This window comes from Neophocaena asiaeorientalis, unplaced genomic scaffold (assembly GCF_003031525.2).
Source record: "Neophocaena asiaeorientalis asiaeorientalis breed wild unplaced genomic scaffold, Neophocaena_asiaeorientalis_V1.1 scaffold205, whole genome shotgun sequence".
Classification (NCBI taxonomy): Eukaryota; Metazoa; Chordata; class Mammalia; order Artiodactyla; family Phocoenidae; genus Neophocaena; species Neophocaena asiaeorientalis.
Window position 1 is genome coordinate 1,510,931 of NW_020174369.1, and position 24,095 is coordinate 1,535,025.

The following is a 24,095-nucleotide window of genomic DNA, read 5'->3' on the forward strand; positions in this document are numbered from 1 at the left end:
ATTGCAGGTATGCCCGACTCCCTGATATTATTCCACAGGTCACTGAGGCTCTGTTCTTTTTTTATTGTTTTTGGCAGTATTTTTTCTCTGTTTCATTTCGGATAGTTTCTATATCTTTAAGTTTACTGATCTTTTCTTTTGCAGTATTTAATCTGTTTCTTAGCCCATCCAATGGATCTTTCATTTTGGTTTTTATAATTTTTCAGCTTCAAAACTTTCACCTGGTACTTTTTTATATCTTTCACTTCTCATCATGTCCATGATTGCCCTTACTTTAATATACTTAAAATAACTCAAAATCCTTGTTTGCTACTTCCGTCACTTTTATTTCATAGGTCTTTAGAATTAGGAAGGACTTTGACATCTAATTTAATCCACTCATGTTACAGATAAGGAAATTGAGTCCCAGAAAGAGAAGGGGAATATTAAATAACAACCAGACGACTCCTCTAGGCACTTTATGAATATTGACCAATTTAAACCTCATTATGTCCCTCTAAGACTGTTGTAATCATTATCCCCTCCAGTTGAGAGCCAGAGGGAAACAAAGCAATTTGATATGTCAGTCACCCAGTTTCCTAGTTGTACAGTCAGGCCTTCTAATCCCCAGATCAGTGTTATTACACCATTACTGCTACCCTCACCCACCAGAAAAAAAAAAAATCTTTTCAAAACTGAGCACCCATTTTGATAAGCACTATTTACAACAGCCAGGACATGGAAGCAACCAAAATGTCCATCAATGGCTAGAGGAATGGCTAAAGAAGATATGGTACATATATACAATGGAATATTACCCAGCCATAAAAAAGAATGGAATCATGCTATTTGCAGCAACATGGATGCAGCTAGAGATTATCACACTGAGCGAAGTAAGTCAGACAAAGGCAAATACCATATGATATCGCTTATATGTGGAATCCCAAAAAATGGTACAAATGAACTTATTTACAAAACAGAAATAGAGTCACAGATGTAGAAAACAAACTTATGGTTACCAGGTGGGTAAGGGGGAGGAGGGTAAATTGGGAGATTGGGGTTGACATATACACACTACTATATATAAAATAGATAACTAACAAGGACCTACTGTATAGCACAGGGAACTCTACACAATATTCTGTAATGACCTATATGGGAAAAGAATCTGAAAAAGAGTGGATATATGTATATGCATAACTGATTCACTTTACTGTATACCTGAAACTAACACAACATTGTAAATCAACTATACTCCAATAAATTTGTTTTTTAAAAAAGCAAAACAAATATTTAATTTGGAATTAGGACACCCAAAGGTTTTGTGGGTTTTTTTGTTGTTGTTGTTGTTTTTTGCGGTACGCGGGCCTCTCACTGTTGTGGCCTCTCCCGTTGTGGAGCCCAGGCTCCGGTCTCGCAGGCCCAGCAGCCATGGCTCACGGGCCCAGCCGCTCCGCGGCATGTGGGATCTTCCCGGACCGGGGCACGAACCCGTGTCCCCTGCATCGGCAGGCGGACTCTCAACCACTGTGCCACCAGGGAAGCCCCCCTAAAGGTTTTTATAACATTTCCAACCCAACATTTCCACTGATGAAGAATGAACAAAATACCTTAGGGGGGATTAAAGAAATATGAGTGAAGACCTCAAATGTAGAAGATAATCACAGGGATCTGTTTGCTCCTTTAACTAGGTCATACAGGCAGTGGATCCTAAGGAAATTTAAATCACTATCTTCTTTTTTATTTTATTGTTTCATGGGCATCAGAATGTTCACCAAAGTAACCCAGGCCAGGGCCTGCGAATATTTTCTACAGCTGTCCAGATGACTGGAAATCAACATGAATTCAGGCTGCATGACATTTTAGCTAATATAAACAATTGGAGTAGTGGATGTGACTCAGAGTGAGTCTCATGACTATGGACACTTTCTTTTTCGGGGTAACTCATCTTTAGCTATACTTCAAGCAGCATTGGGTGTGGGCTTTGATGTGAGATCAAGCTGGGTTTAAATCCTGTCTTCACCACTTAGTGGCCATGGAACTTGGGTAAGTTACTTAAACTCTCTAAGGCTTAACTTTCTCATCTATAAAACAGAGACAATACATATTTCATAGAGTGCTTGTCAGGAGTTAAGACAGTTAATATAAAGCAATGAACATAGAAACTGGCACATGGTAAGCTTTTAGAAAATTACTTTTATTACTCTATTTCCCTTTTGTCAGAAATCCTTCATAGTATTTCTTGGAATGTGTTTTTAAAATGCATAGATTTGGGAGTCAGAATAAATAGCCTTGGTTTGAATTCTTTTTTATTTTTTTTTGCGGTACGCGGGCCTCTCGCTGTTTTGCGGTACGCGGGCCTCTCGCTTTTGTGGCCTCTCCCGTTGCGGAGCACAGGCTCCAGACGCGCAGGCTCAGCAGCCATGGCTCACGGGCCCAGCCGCTCCGCGGCATGTGGGATCCTCCCGGACCGGGGCACGAACCCACGTCCCCTGCATCGGCAGGCAGACTCTCAACCACTGCGCCACCAGGGAAGCCCCCTGAATTCTTGCTTTACCTCTTACTATCTATATAACCTTAACCACATTATTTCATCTTCCTCTGAATCTGTTTTACTTATCTATAAAATAGGTATAATAATTCCTACTCCACAGGGGTCTAGTAAAATTTAAATTATATAACATAAGATCAAATGAGATAATATATTCATACAAAAGTTTTTATTGAGTTCCCACTTTATGCCCGGTACTGTGCTCAGGGGACCGTGGTGATCAGCAGAGTCATGACCCCTGCCTTGCAGAACTTGGCGTCTAAGGGTGGGAATAAAGTATAGGAGGCTCTACATATGTGGCATTATGTTAGCATAGGGCAAGGCAAACCATCTGGAGGACATGAGACTTAACTGAACTGGGAAGGTCTGACCAGATGGATGAGGTGTGATTATTCAGTGTGGAGGAAAGAGCAGTATACATGTATTGCAGGAGAGCCTGGAACATGCTTAGAACCAGAAGTTCTGTGTGGAATTCTATGTGTACCTGGAACACAGTAGACACTTTTCATTTGTTCTTTCATTCATTCATTCATTCCTTTTGTTCATTCATTCAATACATATTCCAGGTATGCTACGTGATAAGCAAAACAGATAATGTCCTTACCCTCCTGGAATTTACAGTGTAGTGATGGAATCAGTCAATAAACATGCAAACCAAACATTTTAGTAAAAGTTGTGATAAATAGTATGAAGGAAGCAAATAGGGTCCTTTGATAGAGGTTATCGAGCAATCTAAAAATAGGCAGGTTGGGGCGTTCTCTACGGTGGTGGATTTAAGCTGAGATACGAAGGATGGTGAAGAGAAACCAAGTGAAGAGTAGGGAGAGTGGAGAGGTCAGCACATGCTAAGATCCCCCTGCAGGAAATGGCTCATCACATTTGAGGACCTGCAGGATGGGAGCAGCGTGAGACCAGGGGATCGAGTCCTGAGAGGATGTCAGAAAGGTGGGCAGGGGCCAGACCACAGAGGACCTTGGGCACCGTGGTGAGGAATTTTGATTTTAGTCTATGTGTAGTAAAACAAACAAACAAACAAACAAAAATAACTAGAGGGTCTTATACAGGAGGGATATTATCTGATTTCTAATTTTAAAAAATCATCCTGGTGTCTGTGCAGAGAAAGGATTGGAGGAAATTGAAGTGGAATGTCTTGGACCCTAGGAGGCCATAGCAATTATCTGGGTGAGAGATAACGGTGTCTTAAATTAGGACGGGGGCAGCTGAGACAGGCACAAGGGAAGATATTTGAGATATATCTTGAAAGCAAAATTGACAGAAATTTCCAAAGGACTGGATATGGGGGTGAGGGCAAGGAAGGAATTAAAGACCACTGTCAGGTATCTGGCTTAAGCAGCTGTGTGTTAGGGTAGTTCTACTTACTGATGTGGATAAAATTGAGAGAGGAACAGTTAAAAGGAGAAAATTAAGAGTTTCGATTCAGAGCCATTAAGTTTGCCATGCCTGACAGGCACCTAGTGGAGATATAAAATGGGGTAGTTGGATAAACAAAACAGAATTTCTGAGCAGTGGTCCAGGTTGAAGATCTAAATCTAGGAAGCATTAGCATAGGTGGTATGTGAAACCCAGGAAATGGATATCACCTTCTTAAGAGTGAGAAAAGCAAAAAAAAGAAAGGCAAGACTGCACCCTGAGGAATTCTAGTTTTCAGACACATCAAAGAGAACTGGCCACAGAGGTAGGAAGGGGGCAAGGAAGCGTGGTACTGAAGAAGTCCAAGCGAGGAAAGATTTCAAGAAGGAACAATGGTTAACAGAGGGCAATTAAGACCAAGCTGGAAAACTTTCCACCGGATTTAGCGACATGGAGGTCACTAGAGACTCAGCACTTTCAAGGTCAAATTTTAAATATGTCTCATGATGTAATTCCCATGTAACTGAATGGGAGTAGCTCCAGGTTATATAATTAGTGACAATCAGTCTTGAATATAAGCTGAGCCTATTTATTAGGATGACCCACTGGAAATAATCAGGGTTGGGCCTTCTGACCTAGCCTGGGATGGGTAGCTAATTAATTATTTTGTGATCTAAATTACTGAGGTGGCCACATTCTGTGGTCAAGCATTTGACTCACAGATTACATGTTCCAGTCTAGGTTTTAGGCCATTTTAGGCCTTTTGCCCAAAATGCCACCCTATCTAAAAAGGCAGATGGAAAGCATCTCACTAGTCCCCAGCCCTCCACAGCACAGGCATTCAATATGTTTTTGATGAAGATGGAGAGGTTTGATGCACATGTCTGGGGTTGAGAAGGTTAGAGAGAAGAAACTAACATGTATGTCAGGCTGATGCTTGGGGCTTTCCATGCTTTGCATATGTAATCTCACTCCATATTCAAAACAGTCTCACAAGTTATTATCTCTATTTTTTAGCTATAAGTAGCAGAAACTGGATTTAAATCCATGTTTGGTAGACTCGAAAGCCCTTTCTGTTACATCAGTGCTTCTTCGACTGTGTTAAATAGTCTTACAGATACTACATGAAAGAAAAAAATGACCTATAGTCACAAATTGGGTAAATGCTCTGTTAAGTAAATTAAAATGCAGAACTTTTCAGAGCCTTAATGTGTTGTTGGGCATTTTAAATCTCCAAGAGCAGTATGTTGTACACAATTTATCCAAATGTATTTGACCAGGTAACTTTACTTCTTTTCCTCCTCACCTCTGGTGCATATCTCAGGAACTAGTACTCCACAGAGCATACTTTGGGAACCCTGCACATAGCACTATATTCCCTTGTGGTGATTCTACAGATGAAAAACTTAATAGCCAGACAGTTAAAGAAACTTGCTCAGAGTGGCACAGCAAGGTAGATGCCAACTAAAGACTAGAATCAAAGACTCCTGAATCTTACTCCTCTACATTAACTCTCTTCCTGCTTGAGTAAATTTTCAGTAGCTGGAAGATGCTTTCAAACTATTTGCCAAGATTTACTAGGCCACAGATTTATTAAATGTTCCTGAAGTAATTGAAAAATTGATACGGTTCTTTTGGAAAGCCATTTGGCCGTATGTGTCATAAGCTTTGAAACGATTTGTATCCTTCAACCCAGCCATCCTATTCTACAGGAAGTATCTTCAGTAAGTAACTCAGAATACAGAAAAACTGGGTGCTCAGTACTCTAATTGTTTAATGTTAGTGGAATGGGACAATGTGCAGTCATCATAAAAAGTTTACATTTCTCTGATAATATTAAATAGAAAAATAAAGATATAAAAATGTAATAGTATGACCTCAACTATGTTATAAAAATTAAGAATGAAAGGAAATATAACAAAGTATTAATGGTGGTAGAATTTGGGGCAATTTTTTTCTTTTATAATCTTTTCAATGTTCTCTTTAGGAGAACGTATGACTTTTATAATCAACAAAAAATAAACTACCTTAAAAAATTCATTGGAACGATAAGAGAAGATGCCCGTCATATTGATACTGGCTAAAAGGTTGGAGCCCTGTAATGACTTAATGAATGGTCCTTGTGTACCTTCTGTAGCCTTGCTTCAGTGATAGCATGAATGTATGTTCCTCTGTCTAGACATCACGTCACAAAGCTTTTAAAACTACAGCAACACAGCGCTGCTCTAAGCTTTTGCTTCCATCTATTAACACTGTTTCCTTCCATTTTGACATCATAATGCAGTCTCTATGGGCTTACAATGATATTATCTTGACAATTCTACAGTGAGACACAGAACTAACACTGGAGTCATTTTCTGCTCCCAAACCTCCTCCCTGTAACTTCTCTCCCACGTTTTAGTGATCAGAACTCTTGTTTTTCTCCGTGTTTCTATGCTTCACCCTTTTATTATTAGGACAATCTATCAGAAAAATGACATATGGACCAAACCTTGAGCCATCTGAATGTCTAGACACCAGGATCATTTAATTAGATTTTAACTGGAAATTAGGTTCAAATAAATTCCTAAACAATGTCATTCTATTTCCCATACATTGACTTCATTCCTTCTATCCCCTTTTTATCCTTCCTTCTTTCCTTCGTCCTTCCTTCCTCCCTTCCTTCCTTCCCCCCCTCTCCCTCCCTCACTTTCTCCCTCCTTTCTCCCTTATTTTCTTTCCTCTCCTAAATATTTACTGACCACCTTCCTTGGGTCTGGCACCATAATAAGTGCCAGGAGTTCAGTAGCAAACATATGAACAGTACAAGTACCTGCCTTCATAGAGATTATGATCTGGTGGAGAAGGCAGAAATTATACAAGCATTATAAGTATGAAAATTAAGTGTTGAGAAGAAGATGTGCAGAGATTGACAAATCATATGAAGGGAGTTATCTATCAGTCTGGGTGTTGAGAAATGTTTTCCTAAGGAACTGATGTTTATGATGAGACTGAAAGATACCTAGGAGTCACCCAGGAGAAAGATAGCTGGATTCTTTCATGATTGGGTTTTACAGGTAGGTGTGATCAAGGAAACAGTGGGGTCCAGGAATTCAGGACATAATTAAAATTTTAAAATGATGGATCACGAAATCAAAACTGATTATAAAGGAAAATGAAGATAAGAGAGGTCTTATTGATAGAGAGAAAGCTTAGGTGTCAATGGAGGCCACAATGAGGTCCAAGAAAAGTGCACGGGAATCCTTGAGCATATAGATATAGAAGGAGATGAGGCTGTGGAGCCCCAGATAACTATTTACAGGTGACTCATGAATTAGTGATTTGGAGGAGAAGCTGTTTCAGAGAGTAAGAAAGTCCAGGATGAAAACATGGAAGATAATAGAGTGAAGAAAAGGGTCATTGGAGAGGAAGAAAAGGAGCAACTGAGAATGCAGAGCATTGGATGGTTCATTTATAGGGATGCTGAGGTCTCCCAGCATGATGAGAGGAACTGGAGTAGAGAGGAAGATGGTGAGCTGAGCACTGAAGTTTTTTTGAAGGGATAATGGGGCTGGCGCTCTATACTAGCATCGTTTTATATATCAGATTTTCTCAAAGTGTGGTCTACAGACTTCAGGGAGTCCCCAAGATGTTTTCAGGGTGATGCCTGGGTGTTCAAAACAATTTTACAATAACACTAAGACATTATTCGCTCTTTTCACTGTGTTTATGTTTGCACTGACAGTGTAAAAGTAATGGTGGACCAGTCCCTCCCATCAGGAAACTTGCACAAGCCTCTTAGATAGCCTCATCCAACAGAGGGCAGACAGCAGAAGCAAGAAGAACTACAATCCTGCAGCCTGTGGAACAAAAACCACATTCACAGAAAGACAGACAAGAAGAAAAGGCAGAGGGCTATGTACCAGATGAAGGAACAAGATAAAACCCCAGAAAACAACTAAATGAAGTGGAGACAAGCAACCTTCCAGAAAAAGAATTCAGAATAATGATAGTGAAGATGATCCAGGACCTCGTAAAATGAATGGAGGCAAAGATCAAGAAGATGCAAGAAATGTTTAACAAAGACCTAGAAGAATTAAAGTACAAAGAAACAGAAATGAACAATACAATAACTGAAATGAAAACTACACTAGAAGGAAACAACAGCAGAATAACTGAGGCAGAAGAACGGATAAGTGACCAGATGATACGAACAGATGGAGAGATATACCGTGTTCTTGGATTGGAATAATCAATATTGTGAAAATGAGTCTACTACTCAAAGCAATCTAAAGATTCAGTGCAATCCCTATCAAATTACCAATGGCATTTTTTACAGAACTAGAACAAAAAATCTTAAAATTTATATGGAGACACAAAAGACTCCTAATAGCTAAAGCAGTCTTGAGGGAAAAAAACGGAGCTGGAGGAATCAGACTCGCTGACTTCATACTATACTACAAAGCTACAGTAATCAAGACAGTATGGTACTGGCACAAAAACAGAAACATAGATCAATGGAACAAGATACAAAGCCCAGAGATAAACCCACGCACTTATGGTCAACTAATCTATGACAAAGGAGGCAAGGATATACAATGGAGAAAAGACAGTCTCTTCAATAAGTGTTGCTGGGAAAACTGGACAGCTACATATAAAAGAATGAAATTAGAACACTCCCTAACACCATACAAAAAAATAAACTCAAAATGGATTAGAGACCTAAATGTAAGACTGGACACTCTAAAACTCTTAGAGGAAAACATAGGAAGAACACTCTTTGACATAAATCACAGCAAGATCTTTTTTGATCCACCTCCTAATGGAAATAGAAACAAAAAAACACAAATGGGAGCTAATGAAACTTCAAAGCTTTTGCACAGCAAAGGAAACCATAAACAAGACGAAAAGACATCCCTCAGAAGGAATAAAATATTTGCAAACAAATCGACGGACAAAGGATTAATCTCCTAAATATATAAACAGCTCATGCATCTCAATATTAAAAAAACAAACAACCCAATTCAATAATGGGTAGAAGACCTAAATAGACATTTTCCAAAGAAGACATACAGATGGCCAAGAGGCACATAAAAAGCTGCTCAACGTCATTAATTATTAGACAAATGCAAATCAAAACTACAATGAGGTATCACCTCACACCAGTTAAAATGGGCATCATCAGAAAACCTACAAACAACAAATGCTGGAGAGGGTGTGAAGAAAAGGGAGCCCTCTTGCATTGTTGGTGGCAATGTAAATTGATACAGCCACTATGGAGAACAGTATGGAGGTTCCTTAAAAAACTAAAAATAGAATTAACATATGATCCAGCAATCCCACCACTGGGCATATACCCAGAGAAAACCATAATTCAAAAAGAAAAATGCACCCCAATGTTCACTGCAGCACTATTTACAATAGCCACATCATGGAAGCAACCTAAATGCCCATTGACAGATGAATGGATAAAGAAGTTGTGGTACATATATACAATGGAATATTACTCAGTCATAAAAAGGAACGAAATTGGGTCATTTGTTGAGACGTGGGTGGATCTAGAGACTGTCATACAGAGTGAAGTAAGTCAAAAAGAGAAAAACAAATATCATACATTATACATATATGTGGAACCTAGAAAATGGCACAGATGAACCGGTTTTCATGGCAGAAATAGAGACACAGATGTAGAGAACAAACATATGGACACCAAGGGGGTAAAGCAGCGGGGGCAGGGCGTGGAGATGTGATGAACTGGGAGATTGGGATTGACATGTATACACTGATGTGTATAAAATGGATGACTAATAAGAACCTGCTGTATAAAAAAATAAATTAAATAAAATTCAAAAATTAAAAAGAAAAAAAAAAGTAATGGTTGCTAAAACTACTGTAGCCTTGATACAAATCAAGGCATTGACACCAAACTCACAGGAAAGAAATTGTTTCACTTAGAAAAGTCCTGAAAATAGTTTAAATTGTTAATGTTATTAAAACCTAATCTTTGAATACATGTTACTTAAATATTATTTGTGGCAAAATGGAAAAGATGCATAAAGAACTTCTACTGTACCTAAGTATGAGGGTACGGTACATGTTTTTTCTTGAGAAAAAACAATTGTTTGAGTTGTAAGTCAGTGTTGATGCCTTTTTCCTGGAACACTGTTTTTACTTGACAGAATAACTGCCAAACAAACTATAGTTATTCAGGCTAAGATACTTGGCAGACATTGTCTCAAAAATGAGCAGAGGGCCTATTGTTTCCAGGAAAACAAACGGCATTATTTGTTACCAATGACAAAATTTGGGCTTTCAAACGAAAATTAAAATTTTGGAAAACATATTCACTACCATGAACTTGAGATCACTGGTAATATTAATAAATTTGACTTATTAATATGTTATAGTGAAATGTGAGTATTTTTAAGACATGTACACTCAGAGAACCATTGTTTTGTAAATTTCCAATGTCTGATGTTATAAAAATCATGTATGGGTACCAGATACATTTAAAGGATACATAGATCAATGGGTTTTAATGTAACAGAGTATAAAACATTCATTGATAGGATTTCAGGTTCCAAGTGCAATTAACATTTAAGAAATGACTGCTTTTCAAGATTTGGTGTAGCATCAAAGAACATCCAAAATTATCTGAGAAGACTATTAAAACACTCCTCAACTACATAATTTTTTTCAACTACATAACTGTATGAGGCTGGAGTTTCTTCATAGATTTCAACCAAAGCAACATAAAGCAACATATTGAATGAAGAGGCAGAAATGAGAATCTAGCTGCTTTCTACTAAACCAGACATCAAAAGAGATTTGCAAAAACATAAACCAGTAACACTCTTTTCAATAATTATGTTTCTTGGAAATGGATTTTTAAATAAACATATATGGTAACATGTAATGGTTTTGTTGTAATTTTAAATGGATAAATAAATATTTCAAAATTTCTCAGTTTTGATGTTTGGATTCTGTGACTGTCGATCGACCCAGTCCCGTTAAACAAAAGCTCTTCAGAGTCCTCAATAGTTTGTTAGAGTATAAAATGTTCCTGGGACCAAAGTCTGAGAACCAGTGATAAAGGTGAACATCACTTTCCTGATGATACTAGAGCTTCCTGTTTGGGGTTTCAGCATAGGGGGCATCATTCATCGCGTGCAGCAGTTCACAGCATAATTAGCATGAGTTCTGAAGTACTACAGCATCATCCCTGCATACGGTAGAGGCACAACACATTTTTATTCTTCATTTCTTTTTTTTTTTTTTTTTGCGGTACGCGGGTCTCTCACTGTTGTGGCCTCTCCCATTGCGGAGCACAGGCTCCGGACGCGCAGGCTCAGCGGCCATGGCTCACGGGCCCAGCCGCTCCACGCCACGTGGGATCTTCCTGGACCGGGGCACGAACCCGTGTCCCCTGCATCGGCAGGCGGACTCTCAACCACTGCGCCACCAGGGAAGCCCTATTCTTCATTTCTTAAAACTGGAAATGATCGGAGGGAAAACGTGCACAACTCTTGCTGTTGTTGCTTAAATTTTACATCTCAAAATTGATGCAGGGAAAGGAAAAGAGTTCTGAAGATGGAAACTGGTGATGGTTGCACAACAATAGGAATGTACTTAATGCCACTGAACTGTAAGCTTCAAAATGGTTACGGTAAAATGTAAATTTTATGTTACATGTATTTTACCACAATAAAATATTGGGGAAGAAAAGAGCATTAGGCCATATGACTTTTGTTTTAAAAACAGCACATGCAATTCTTAAGAAGGAAGATAGAATCATTCTAGTGTTAGAAGTACCCTTACAGCCCAGTGTTCCAAGTAAAAATAACTGCATTTATGGACGTTCCTCTCCCTTCCCTGCTCCATCCCTACTCCCACTTCCAGATAACTTTAAGGCTAAGGGAATATATATTGTGATACTGGTTCATGTTCTACAGCTACAGGTACCCAGATGCCCAAATCAAGGGGTAACCTTTATAAATTAAAAAATTAGCATCTGTTCATCCATTAAAAAAAGAAGAAAATCCTTCCATCTGTGACAACGTTAATGAACCTGGAGGACATTATGCTAAGTGAAATAAGCCAGACAGAAAAAGACAATACTGCATGATCTCACTTATATGTGGAATCTAAAAAAAGTCTAACTCATAAAGCCAGATAGTAGAATAGTGGTTACAAGGGGCTTGTGGGGTCAGGAACATGGGGAGAGGCTGGTCATAGGATATAAACTTTCTGTCATCAGCTGAAAAAGGTCTGGGGTTCTGACGCACAGCATAGTGACTATAGTTACTAATAGTGTATTGTACACTTGGAATTTGCTAGGAGAGTAGATCTGAAGTGTTTTTACCACACCAAAAAAAAAAAAAAAAAAGGCAACTATGGGAGGTGATGGATGTGTTTCCCTTGGTTGTGATAGTCATGTCACAATGTATATGTATGTCAAACCATCACGTTGGTCATCCTAAATATCCCATACGATTGTTGTCAATTAAGCCTCAATAAAGCTGGAGAAAAATTCAGCACCTGTTTTCATATTATTAAGATACTGTCATGTTAAAAGACCTTTTTGAATTTATAATTACAAAAATTAAAATGATCACGATAAAAAGTTTAAAAATTGAAGCAAGGGGTCTCTTCTCTCTTTAGGAGAGTCAGTCGGGCTGTTCAGAGTTCTACTCCCACAGCTGTTTCCTGCCAGCTGGGCAACTGGGGAGAGTGGACAGATTGCTTTCCATGCCAGGAGAAAAAGGTGAGACATTTATGACCAATTTTGGAGCATTTAACATTTAAATTGTGTACTAGGCATTCAAATGGAGATAAACAGTCACATCTATAAATCTAGAGGCCTGGGGAGAAAAGGGTATTCAGAAGCCATACGCACGTGGCTGGTGGAACTTATTTCTGCCTCTTCTGATTTTGTTTGTAAGGCATTTGGATGAGGTTGCAAAAGATGTGTATGTTACGGCTTAGATGCAGAAAAGTGGCACTCCGGGCATGGGCACACTGATCCCCACTGGCCACTCTGGGTCCTGGCCTATGTATTACCTTCCAATGAGGGTCATCTGGAGGGACCAATGGCTTAGGAATAAAATGCCAAGCTGTCCATGACCTATGAGGAACTGAGATAAACCAAAGCGTGTCACACAGGGTGTTCCTGAGGATTTCACTTTCATGCACTGAAAAGGCTGACATGCCCAATGAACAGATGTGTATCTATCTTGCCCATCTAAGTGGTTTTAATTGGTCCAAGATGATCGCTAAACTCAGTGGCATAAGGGGGATGTTGAGAGCACTCGGCTCTGTCAGGGAGGGGTATTACAATTCTGTCTTTGTTCAGAATCACTGGCTCATGGTGACAATAGAAAGAAGACTAACTTCTATTCTGTTTTCTTAGTATTTTATCTTTTTTTCTTTTTTTTTTTTTTGCGGTACGCGGGCCTCTCACTGCTGTGGCCTCTCCCGTTGCGGAGCACAGGCTCCAGATGCGCAGGCTCAGCGGCCATGGCTCACGGGCTCAGCCGCTCCGCGGCATGTGGGATCCTTCCGGACCGGGGCACGAACCTGCGTCCCCTGCATCGGCAGGCGGACTCTCAACCACTGCACCACCAGGGAAGCCCTGTTTTCTTAGTATTTTAAAATCTCTGCAGACGACACATGCCTTCACTGGATGCACCCAGGGTGGGTGCAGCCCAGACGTGGTACATCACTGCCGAACCTTGTCTATTAGCCTATTGCTGTCAAGCCTGTTTTTTAGCTTCGATTCTGCAGCTTAGATTCTGGCTTGCACCTTATTTGCTGTGTTACTTTGGACATAATTTTTACCTTCTCTGTGCCTCTGATTCCTAATCTATAAATGGGAGTTGAAACAGTACTTACACCATAGAGTTATTGAGAGCGTTAAATGAGTAATGCATGCAAAGTGCTTTTCATGGCATCTGGCACAAAGTGCTCAATAAATGTGAGCTGTTTCTATACTTCCTATCTGTGCCCTCCTCTCCAACTCCACTCCCACTGCCTTGAATCAAGCCCTGCTCTTCTCTCACTGATAGTCCTCCTGCTTCCAGACCCCCTCCTCAGTTAGATGCAAAAGTGCCCTGTGGGGCTTCCCTCGTGGCGCGGTGGTTGGGAGTCTGCCTGCCGATGCAGGGGGTGCGGGTTCGTGCCCTGGTCCGGGAGGATCCCACATGCCACGGAGCAGCTGGGCCCGTGAGCCACGGCCGCTGAGCCTGCGCTCCGCAACGGGAGAGGCCACAACAGCGAGAGGCCCGTGTACCGCAAAAAAAAAAAAAAAAAAAAAAAAAGTGCCCTGTGAAGTTTTGAGGACACTGGCAGGAACACCATTTGGAGCTAGTTTATTCAACTTTGAAGGCTAAAGTTTATGATTTTGCCTCTCCCATCTCTAGGATATGCCAAAGAATCTTAGATGTCCCAGTTTAAAAATATCTGGCCCCCAATTCTCATTCTGCTTTGACATCCTGGATTCGTTTTCTGAGCCTGCTGTAACAAATGTCAAAGACTGGTTGGCTCAGAACAACAGAAATGTATTCTCTCAAGAGTTCTGGAGACCAGAAGTCTGCAATCAAGGTGTCAGCACGGCCAGGCTCTCTCTGGAAGCTCTAGGGGAGAAGCCGTTCTTTGCTCCTTCCAGCTTTTGGTGGCTGCCTTGCTCCAATCTCTGCTCCTGTCTGCATCACCCCTTCCCTTCTCTGTGTCTCCTTTATGTGTCTATGTGAAATCTCCCTCTGCTTTCCTCTTATAAGGACACTGTGATGGCATTTAGGGTCCTCCTGGATAATCCAGAGTAATTTCTCCAAATTAATGATTTCTGCAAAGATCCTTTTTCCAAATAAGATAACATTTACAACTTTCAAGGATTAGGACTTAATTTCTTTGCATGGCCTTTAGTCAACCTATTATACATTTAAACAGCATCCTAAAGCTACCTTTTTCTCTTGTGCTGCTGTTTAGATAGCAGATAGCACAGGTGAATGACTTACAGTTTAAATCAACGTTTATTACTTTCTTAGGGACTCAAAAAGACACGTGTCTTTAAAGTAATCCTTAAAATAATTAAATTCTGTTAATTTTTTAACTGAAAGACCATCTGAGTTTCTTTCTATTAATATTTTTCTTCCTCTCAAAATCACTCAATCAATGACGTGCATTTCTGGAAAGAAACATTTTCTACTAGCTAGAAAAGAAAATTATGTCTTAATGATACCAACCACGGGTAATGGCACGGAGAGGTCCCTAGGGAAGTATCCTCACCAACCTTTCTGCAATACAATGTCTTCCTTATTTGATAACAACCTAGAAAATAAGGAGCGGGTGGGAATGAACCTCATGTCTGCACCATCATTCCAAGTACAGGAACCACAGGAAGGATGATAATGACAATATATAGTCGCTATTATTAAATAATTTCTGTATACCAAGGACCGTGCTAATGCTTTAAATAAATCATCTTCTTATTTGACTTTCACAGCCAACAGTAGGTGACAGACACCACTCAATCCCTTTGCTTAGTTTGCCCAGTAAGAATGTGGTAGAGCCTCGATTTAAAACTTGGTCAGTCTGATTCCAAAATGCCCGTGAACCTGAGCTCTATGCCTCTCCTGCCTCTCCCGGAGCTATATGGAGAGTAGTAAGTGATATTAGACGTCACCTAATCCAATTCCCACTCAGTCATAATCCTTCCAGAGTAGCCCAACAGCTGGCTACGAGGATGATGACGATGTTGATAACTATTATTACTAAGCGCATACCAGAACCACGCAGAATGCTGATGTCTTTACCTGTGTTATCACTAATCTTCAGAACACTCTCATCTCTCTCATCTTACAGATGAGAAAACCGAGGGTCAGAGACGTTAAGTAATTTACCCAGTGACACATATACCGTAAGTGGCAGAACTGAAATTCTAACCCAGCTTAAAATGGGATCATTAATAGTACTTAACCCCCTAGACTTGTGAGGATTAACTGACATAAAGAATGTAAAGGGTTTGGGCCATAGTAAGCACTCAATAACTGGTAGCTACCATCACCATCATCACCATCACGGTAACTTCAGGTCTTATAACTGATGAATGTTTTCAAGGTTGAGAAAGAGAATTGGCTATACATTTGTATGATGAGCTCTCTTTTATTTACTGCATTGTAGGGCAAGAGAGTGGGTAGAAAATGAAAATATCTTCCTATTCCCATACTGATCGCTAATTATAATCTCTTCTCACCTAGTTTACAAATCTTTTATTGCTGTTATTAACTAAAAGTCAGGGAAGGTAAATGGGCAGGTTGGATCCTCACTTCCTTTTGCTACCTCTGCCTCTTTGCTAAGAGGGAGTTAAGTAGGCAGAAGTGGGCAAGAGGAAATGGAGGGGAAGCTTCACACTCAGCCCTGGAAGCATCTGGAAAAGGCTGCACTGATAATGATGCGGAAACCACTTCCATTTATTGAGCACCAGTGATATGCCAGGCCCAGGGCTAGGTGTGTCCTCAGACCTCCTCTCACTTAGTTCTCACAAAACCCTTTCGAGGTAAGGTCCCATCATACCCATTTTACATACTAGACAGTGGTCGCTCAGAAAAGATAAGTAACTTGCTCATGGGCAGTTGGTCAGTGAATCCAGGATTTGGCCCTAAGTTGGTCTAATCTCATGCTTGTGCTCTTTCAACTATAGGTGAAGGAATCCTAAGTAATTGTGATTAGTGAGGTCAACTAAGCCACCTCATTTTATAGATTGGGAAAGTGAGGCATAAAGTGCCAGGCTCTGATAACTTTACCCAGCAAGTAATAAATAGATTCAGGTCAGGAACTCAATTCGCTTACTTCTCAAATCATTGCCTTCCTATTTACTTATTAACAGTTTTGAAGCTAGGGCCTGTGGGCTAAGAGACGGCAGAAAATATGGTGCTGACTGACACTCCGTGTGAAGCTCTTCATACAGCATGTTTTATATTGTTATATTTTTTATCCCCTCAACCATCTCTAAGCTTCTTAAAGACAGGGATGGAACTTCAATTTCTTGGAATATCTTACTGTTCGGCTTCTTCCTGATACGCTAGTATCTAACACTGTACACCCTAGAGAAGACAGTGTCATAAAAACATTGAGCCCAAGGCTGGTATGCATTTTTATTGTTTCTCTCCTTCCTTCAGTAAGTATTTATTCATCTGCAGTCAGAGCTGGACACAGGGTCTCAGATGATGTCTTCAGAGCTCTTTTTGTCTCTCTAATTGTTGGATGGGCTCTTTCTATAATAGGCAAGATGACCACTTGATACCCACAATTCCCAGCAACTTCAGCTAAAAAGAAACTATCTTTTCCAATAGTTCTGAAAGAAACTTCCCAGAGATGACTATGATTTGCCCTAAGGTCGAGTCATGAACCAATCATTGCAACTTGGCACATGATTGGTACTCTGGTTGCCCTGCCTCGTTCACATCCACACGTCCTGACGTCACCCCCACCTGAACCATACGAGACATGCCACAAGGAAAGAGGAAATGCCATGACCAGAAGAAATTCTTCAAAGGAAAAGTAATAAACATCTTTTTAAAGGTGACTACCATGTAACTGACCATAGATCAAGTGCCAAGTCTATGAAGCCAAATAAGACGTGGCCCTCCCTTTGCTGACCCTAACCCTATGTGCAAATTGTCCCTAAACTAGTGAGAAACGTAAACAAAGAAGTGGACAATCAATCACAACCTTATATGACAAGTGCTAGGAGAGAGGGTACATAGGGAACTGAGAATCTATTACTTAGTTAGGGAAGTCTGTTCCCGAGGAGGTAAACTGTGAGTCTTGAAAGATGAATAGGTACTAACTGGCTTCAGAAGGGAGAGACAGAGGTTGTTCCTAGCAAGTAGGAAGACCCTAGAAATAACTAGTCCAAACCTCTCATTTGATGTTTGGAGGCCCTACTCAATATTCCAGCTGGTGACAGTGCCACCTCTGGCTGAACACCGCCATTTATGATCACTCATCCCTGCAAAAGACAGCTTTGCAGGCAGCTCTCAATCATTAGACAGTCATTCCTTATGTTAAGCTGAGACCTGCCTGCACTGATCTCAGTTGATGGATAGACAATGAATGTGTCTGGTTCCAAATCTGATTTAGTACAGATACCGGAGCCTCCTGCAGCCTAACAAGTTCGGGGGAACCATCTGCAGTGGGACTGTCTGGGACCAAGCCAGCTGTCACAGTCCCACAGCTTGTGTGAAGCAAGCACAGTGTGGACAGGATTTCCAGTGTAAGGAGACAGGTGAGTAGCATCTCAGAAGGATAACAGCTGTGCCTGTCAAACTTAATATGCAAAACAGTTCTCCAGGAGCTTGTTAGAATGCAGGCTCCTGAGCCCTTCCCCTAGAAGTTGTTGTTCTGGGGTTTGGGATGGGACCCAGAAAGCTGAATTTTAAGCCAAGTCAGCAGCCCAAGTAAATCTGAGGCAACTTTGCTGGAACACCCATTGAGTTGGAAAAGGTACAATTCACTCATCCATCCGTTCATTGAGTAAATGCTGATTGGGTACATATGATGGCCAGACAATGTGCTACCTGCTGGTGATGCAGAGGTGAAAAGTCCTTGTGCCTGATCTCAGAGTACTCCTAGTCTCTTTGGGAGACAGACCTACAAGGAATCAATGACAGTGTCCTGTGATAGCCAGTGTAATGGGTGTATGTACAGGGTCCAATGTACGGACTCTGGCGGGGGCACCTAAATCTGCTTTGGGCAGTCAGGGCAGGATTCAACATGGTACTTGAGCTGAGACTTAGAAAATGAAAAAGAGTTTGCTAGGAGACAGAATGTGCAAAAACGCAGAGATTTAGGGACTCACAACGAGCCCAGAATAAGTGCTTTGGGAAGAGAGGCAGGGGATGGGCCAGGTAGGTTACTGGGGGCCAGACAGTGACATTTGGAAGCAGAGGAATGGGGAGGTCCTGAAGGATGCAGAGCAAGGGATGACATGGTCAGACTGGAATTTTAGAAAGATCCCTGGGGCTGCAATGTGGAGACTGAATTAGAGAGAGCAAGCCTGGGGCAGGGTCTGAGCTGGGGGGCTACAGGTGAGAGACATGGAGGCTGGAGGGAGGGCAGAGGCAGTGAGGATGGAAGGAGGATGGAACAGGACTGGGAGGATCGAAGGGCTATTTCAGGGGTGGAACGGACTTGGTGACTATGGATGCAGGTCATGAGGGAGGGGGAGGAGTCCCAGACACTCTAGAAGCATCCACGGCCTCTCCTCAGGTCGCTGCCTGAAGCGCCACCTGGTGTGTAATGGAGACAATGACTGCCTGGATGGCTCTGATGAGGACAACTGTGAAGACATCAGGGTCTTGGAAGATGACTGCAGCCAGTATGACCCAATTCCAGGATCAGAGAGGGTGGCCTCGGGGTGAGTCGCTGCCAGCTGGCTGTCGGGAGCAGGGCATGATTTCTCTCCAATCATGAGTATTAGTTTCAGGGAAAGAAGAGGGCCTTTGTGGGGAATCTCTCTGGAGTGTATCCTGTGAGGCCATCCTCACCATCCCTCTAAGTGGCTTAGTCCATCTGGGCTGCTCTAACAAAATACCACACACTGGGTGGCTTATCAACAACAGAAATGTATTTCTCACAGTTCTGAGGCTGGTAGTCTGTGATCAGGGTGTTAGCCTGGTCAGGTGAGGGTGTTCTTTCAGGCCGCAGACTTCTCGTTGTGCCCTCACATGGTGGAAGGGGCTAGGAAGCTCTATGGGGTCTCCTTGATAAGAGCACTGATGTCATTCACGAGGGCTCCACTCTCATGACCTAAGCGCCTCCCAAAGGTCTCCCTCCAAATACCACCACACGAGGGGTTAGAGTTTCAACATATGAATTTTACAGGACATAGCTCATGTTTTCCCCTTTATGTCTCTGCCCAAGGGTCCTCCTTTCACCCTTTCCCACTCTACTGCTCATTCCTCTTGCCCCAATTCCATTTCCAAGGCCCTTTTAAGAGGCTACACCTTCCATGAAGGCTTCCAATATTCCCAAAAGACAGCACTTCTCTGGCCCAAGTGCACTTTCCAGTAGCCCTGTTCTTACTCTGCTTTGCACTGTGGTTGCTGATATAACCAAGGCCTTAGGGTGAGATGGGGTGGGGCTTGAATCTCCGCTTTGCCATTGCTGGCTTATAACTCTCAGGCCAGTTTCTTTATCTGTTGAGATTCAATCAGCCTCAATTCTAACTTTACTTCACTGTGCACCTTATGTTCATGTTTAGTCCCTTGCACACATCATACTCTTTTCTTCCCACTTCATAAAGTTAGTTCCTTCTTTCTGAAATGTCCTTCCCTGTATTCCTAACCGGTTAACTTTTTGCCTAGTGTTGTGCCCTGAATTGTATCTCCCTAAAACTTGTATGTTGAAGCCCTAACCCCCAATATGGTCGTATTTAGAGATAGGGCCTTTACAGAGGTAATTAAGGTCAAATGAGCTCATAAGGGTGGGGCCCTAATCCAATAGGACTGGTGTCCTTGTAAAAAGAAGAAGAGACACCAGAGAGCTCTCGCTCACCTCTCACCATGTGCACAGAGAAGGGGCCATGTGACGCTATGGCGAGAAGGTGGCCATCTGCAACCCAGGAAGAGAGGCCGCACTGAAACCAACCCTGATGGCACCTTTCTCTTAGACTTCTAGCCCCCAGGACTGACAGAACATAAATGTCTATTCTTTGAGTCATCCAGACTTGGGTATTGTATTGGGTATGGTACTTTGCTATGACAGCCCAGCTAAGACACCTAGGCATCACCTCCTCTAGCTGGTCTTTTTGACACCCCCTCCCCTCCTCTCAACACTGTCTAGGCTGGCTTAGTCCCCTCCTACTGTTCCCAGCATCCCTGTGTGTCCTACTCTCCCAGGACTTATCCGACAGGGCAGAGACATCTGTTCCCCAGGCTAAGGGGTCCTCATCATTTTCTGCTTCTCCAGCATCCAGCACAGGGCCACACTCATAGTGACACATGGTATTGTTAGTTCCCTGACACTTTGCTTTGGGCCTTGTCCTCTGACTTGAGTATAAACTCTTTGAGGGCCGAGGCTGCTCTGATTCACCTTTTTCATCTCCTCAGCCCTTATGTCAGAGCTTTCCCCATAACAGCCTCTCACTGAGTATTGATTGCAGTGAAACAAATCAATATGACCAACTGGACCTTTACAGATGAGGAAACAGAGAGAGACAGTACTCATCACACAGTGACCCAGCCACATGGCAGCCCACTCTGGGTCAGGTGTGGGTGCTGTAAAATGCAGCTCTCATTCACTGAGGTTTAATTACGTTCAGATCACAGCCCACAAGGCCTAAAGTATTTACTATCTGGCCCTTTGTAAAAAATAAAATAAGATTTTAAATTAAAAAAAAATAAGATTTCCTACAAGATAGGACAGAATCCTGTAAATGCATGTAGACACACACGTATGAAAAGATGATCAAATTCCTGTTTCTTTTAGACCAATAATATTAGTTTTCTTGGACTGCCATAACGAAGTGCCACAAACTAAGTGGCTTAATCAATAGAAATTTATTTTCTCAGGAGGTTAGAAGTCTCAGAATCAGGTCTCAGCAGGATTGCTTTCTCTGAGGCCTCCCTCCTTGGCTTGTGAATGGCTGTCTTCTCCCTTTGTCGTCACATGGTCTTCCCGCTGTACATGGCTGTGTCCTAACTTCCTCTTCTTAGAAGGATACCAGTCCTACTGGATTAGGGCCCTCCCTAATAACTTCATTTTAACTTAATTACCTCTTTAAGCATCCTATCACCAAAACACAGTCAAATTCTGAGGTTTTTGGAGTCAGGACTTCAACATACAAATATTGGGAGAACATATTTCAGCTTCTAACACCAATAAAAGGGGATTCTTGTTGATTTTGAAAGTGACTGTGGGATAAACAGACTACAAGCATGAAATATTGAGGTTTTGACTTGAAAAACAATTCCCTCGTAATTGACAAAAATATCACAGACCATGACCCTGCTCTCATGTGATTCAATCAGGAGATTTCAAAGGTACTTGCTGATTCGTGTGCTTTGCCACACCTAACACTGAAACCAGTAGAATGGGCCCACCTCCACTCCCAGCAGCTGACATTATGGTGGTTTTTTCATTCATCTCAAGATCTCAGAGGCCTTTCCTGATATCTTATTTTTTCTAATTTAGGCACTTCCCAGTTTTTAATTTTTATTTATTGTTACAGAAGTAATGCCTATTTGAGGTAAAAACTGAAATTCTTCCTTCACTATCCCTCACCTGGTCCCACCCACTCACCCTCTCTCTCTTCCCTCCCTAGAGCTGACCCCGGTTACATGATTTCACAATCATGTAAAAATGCATTGACAACATACACTGTATGGAAGGTGTGCCTATCAGGTGTATTGTGCATTATAGACATAAGTGTATTTTACATAAATGTGATCAGACTACATATTGTCCATAACTTGCTTTTTTCACTTAATAATATATTTTGAAGATTTTCCTCCCATATCTTCTGTTGTCTTTTTCTAGGCAGCATAGTGTTCCTTAACAGGGGTCAGCAGACTATGGCCTGAACACCAAATTCAGTCTGCTGTCTATTTTTAAATAAAGTTTTATTGAAACACAGCTTCTGCCCTACAGTGGAAGAGTTCAGTAGTTGCAACAGAAACCTACGCAGCCTACAAGGCCTAAAGTATTTACTATCTGGCCCTTTGTAAAAAATAAAATAAGATTTCCCAATTCTCCTATAGTATAACTATATAAATTATTTAACTACCTCCTATTGAAAGATAATTAGATTGTTTTCCATTTTTCTCTTATAGACGGTGCTGCAATGAACATTCTTACATACATAATTTTGTACCCATGTGTGAATATTTCTAAATTCCGAAAAGTAGAATGTCTCTCTTTATTTTCACTGGGGCTTCTGCAATCACATTTTAAAAATATATACAGGCTTTACTTACGGTTAGAGGTTACATTACAATCTTAGGGCTTATTGTTCTTTAGAGTTTTTCTTTGGCCCATTAGAGGGCTGTATTTATCAGCTACAGGCAGAAACATGTTCCACAGGGGGAAAGATAGAAACTGCAGGGTAAAGACTAAGAACCCAGATTGTAGTGTCAAAAAGAATCTAGGAAAAAAATCCAGCTATGACTATAGGCAAGGTACTTAATTTTTCTGAGCTTCAATTTTTGCATTTGCAAAATTGTCATGAGGTTGAAAGTTAATGTATGCTAAATGTCTGGTATAGTGTGTATTCAATTCATCATAGCTATTATTACATCACTTCCACTAATGTGAAGAAAGAGATGGGGAAAGGAAGAGAAGAAGGAAGTGAACTTACATTGAATTTCTACTATATGCCAGGTGGCTCTACAATTATCCATTTATTCCTTTGAAGTAGGTTTTATTCACAGTTTTTCCCCTGCTCATCTACCTTTGTGCCCTTTCACAGAGGACATAAATGAACATGACAAATGCCATGCCAGAGGCGATCACTGAATGCCATGGGAACACAGAGGAAGGACAATCGTCTGTCCAGGATAATCAAAGAAGGCAATACAGAGGACGCAACATTTGAGTTGGGTCTTAAAGGCTGAGTAGGAGTTTGAGAGGCAAAGACAAGCAATCATTTTATTATCCACAACATATGAGGCTTAGATTGTTAGGTCTTATAACTCTTAGCCAACTTTCAATGATTTTGTTCGGTTAACTTTCTCTTTGTATGAGATTAAAGCAGATTTTCACCTGTTTCACATGATTTTTACCTAAATATGGTTAAACCATCCATGACCTAAAACAGAGAACTTGGGCAGATAGATTTGAAATACCCCAGAGAGGGAAGTATGGGAAATATTTCTGGAAAGGTATTGGGCTAGGGGAAAAGAAGTATTACTATCAACTGTACTTCTGTTTTATTCTGATACTCTCATTTAGACTTCACAAAACCCAGGAGAGGTAGTTTTACTATGTCTGTTTTTCAAATGAGGAAAATGAGCTTCAGGAAGTTTCTAGAATGTGTCCAAAGTCACACAGCTAGTAAATGACGGAGCTGGAAATTAAGCAGGCGTCTCCCTGACCTCCACACTGTGCCTCCTCCACGCCAAGGCCTTTCTGAGGATTAGATCATCAGCTTACCACTATGAACTACACCCAATATTTCAAACCTATTTTTTAGCAGCAAAACCTTTTCTGAAATCATACT

At 41.2% G+C, this 24,095-nt stretch overlaps 1 protein-coding gene across 1 annotated transcript in view; it reads left to right on the forward strand.

Annotated features, from left to right (window-relative positions):
* Positions 1-24,095, forward strand: part of C8A (complement C8 alpha chain) — a 62,580-nt gene that overhangs the window by 3,714 nt on the left and 34,771 nt on the right. Inside the window, exons 2-4 of the mRNA XM_024756244.1 lie at positions 12,542-12,644; positions 18,020-18,164; positions 19,148-19,295. Coding sequence (XP_024612012.1) covers positions 12,542-12,644; positions 18,020-18,164; positions 19,148-19,295 — 396 coding nt within the window. The remainder of the gene's footprint in view (positions 1-12,541; positions 12,645-18,019; positions 18,165-19,147; positions 19,296-24,095) is intronic.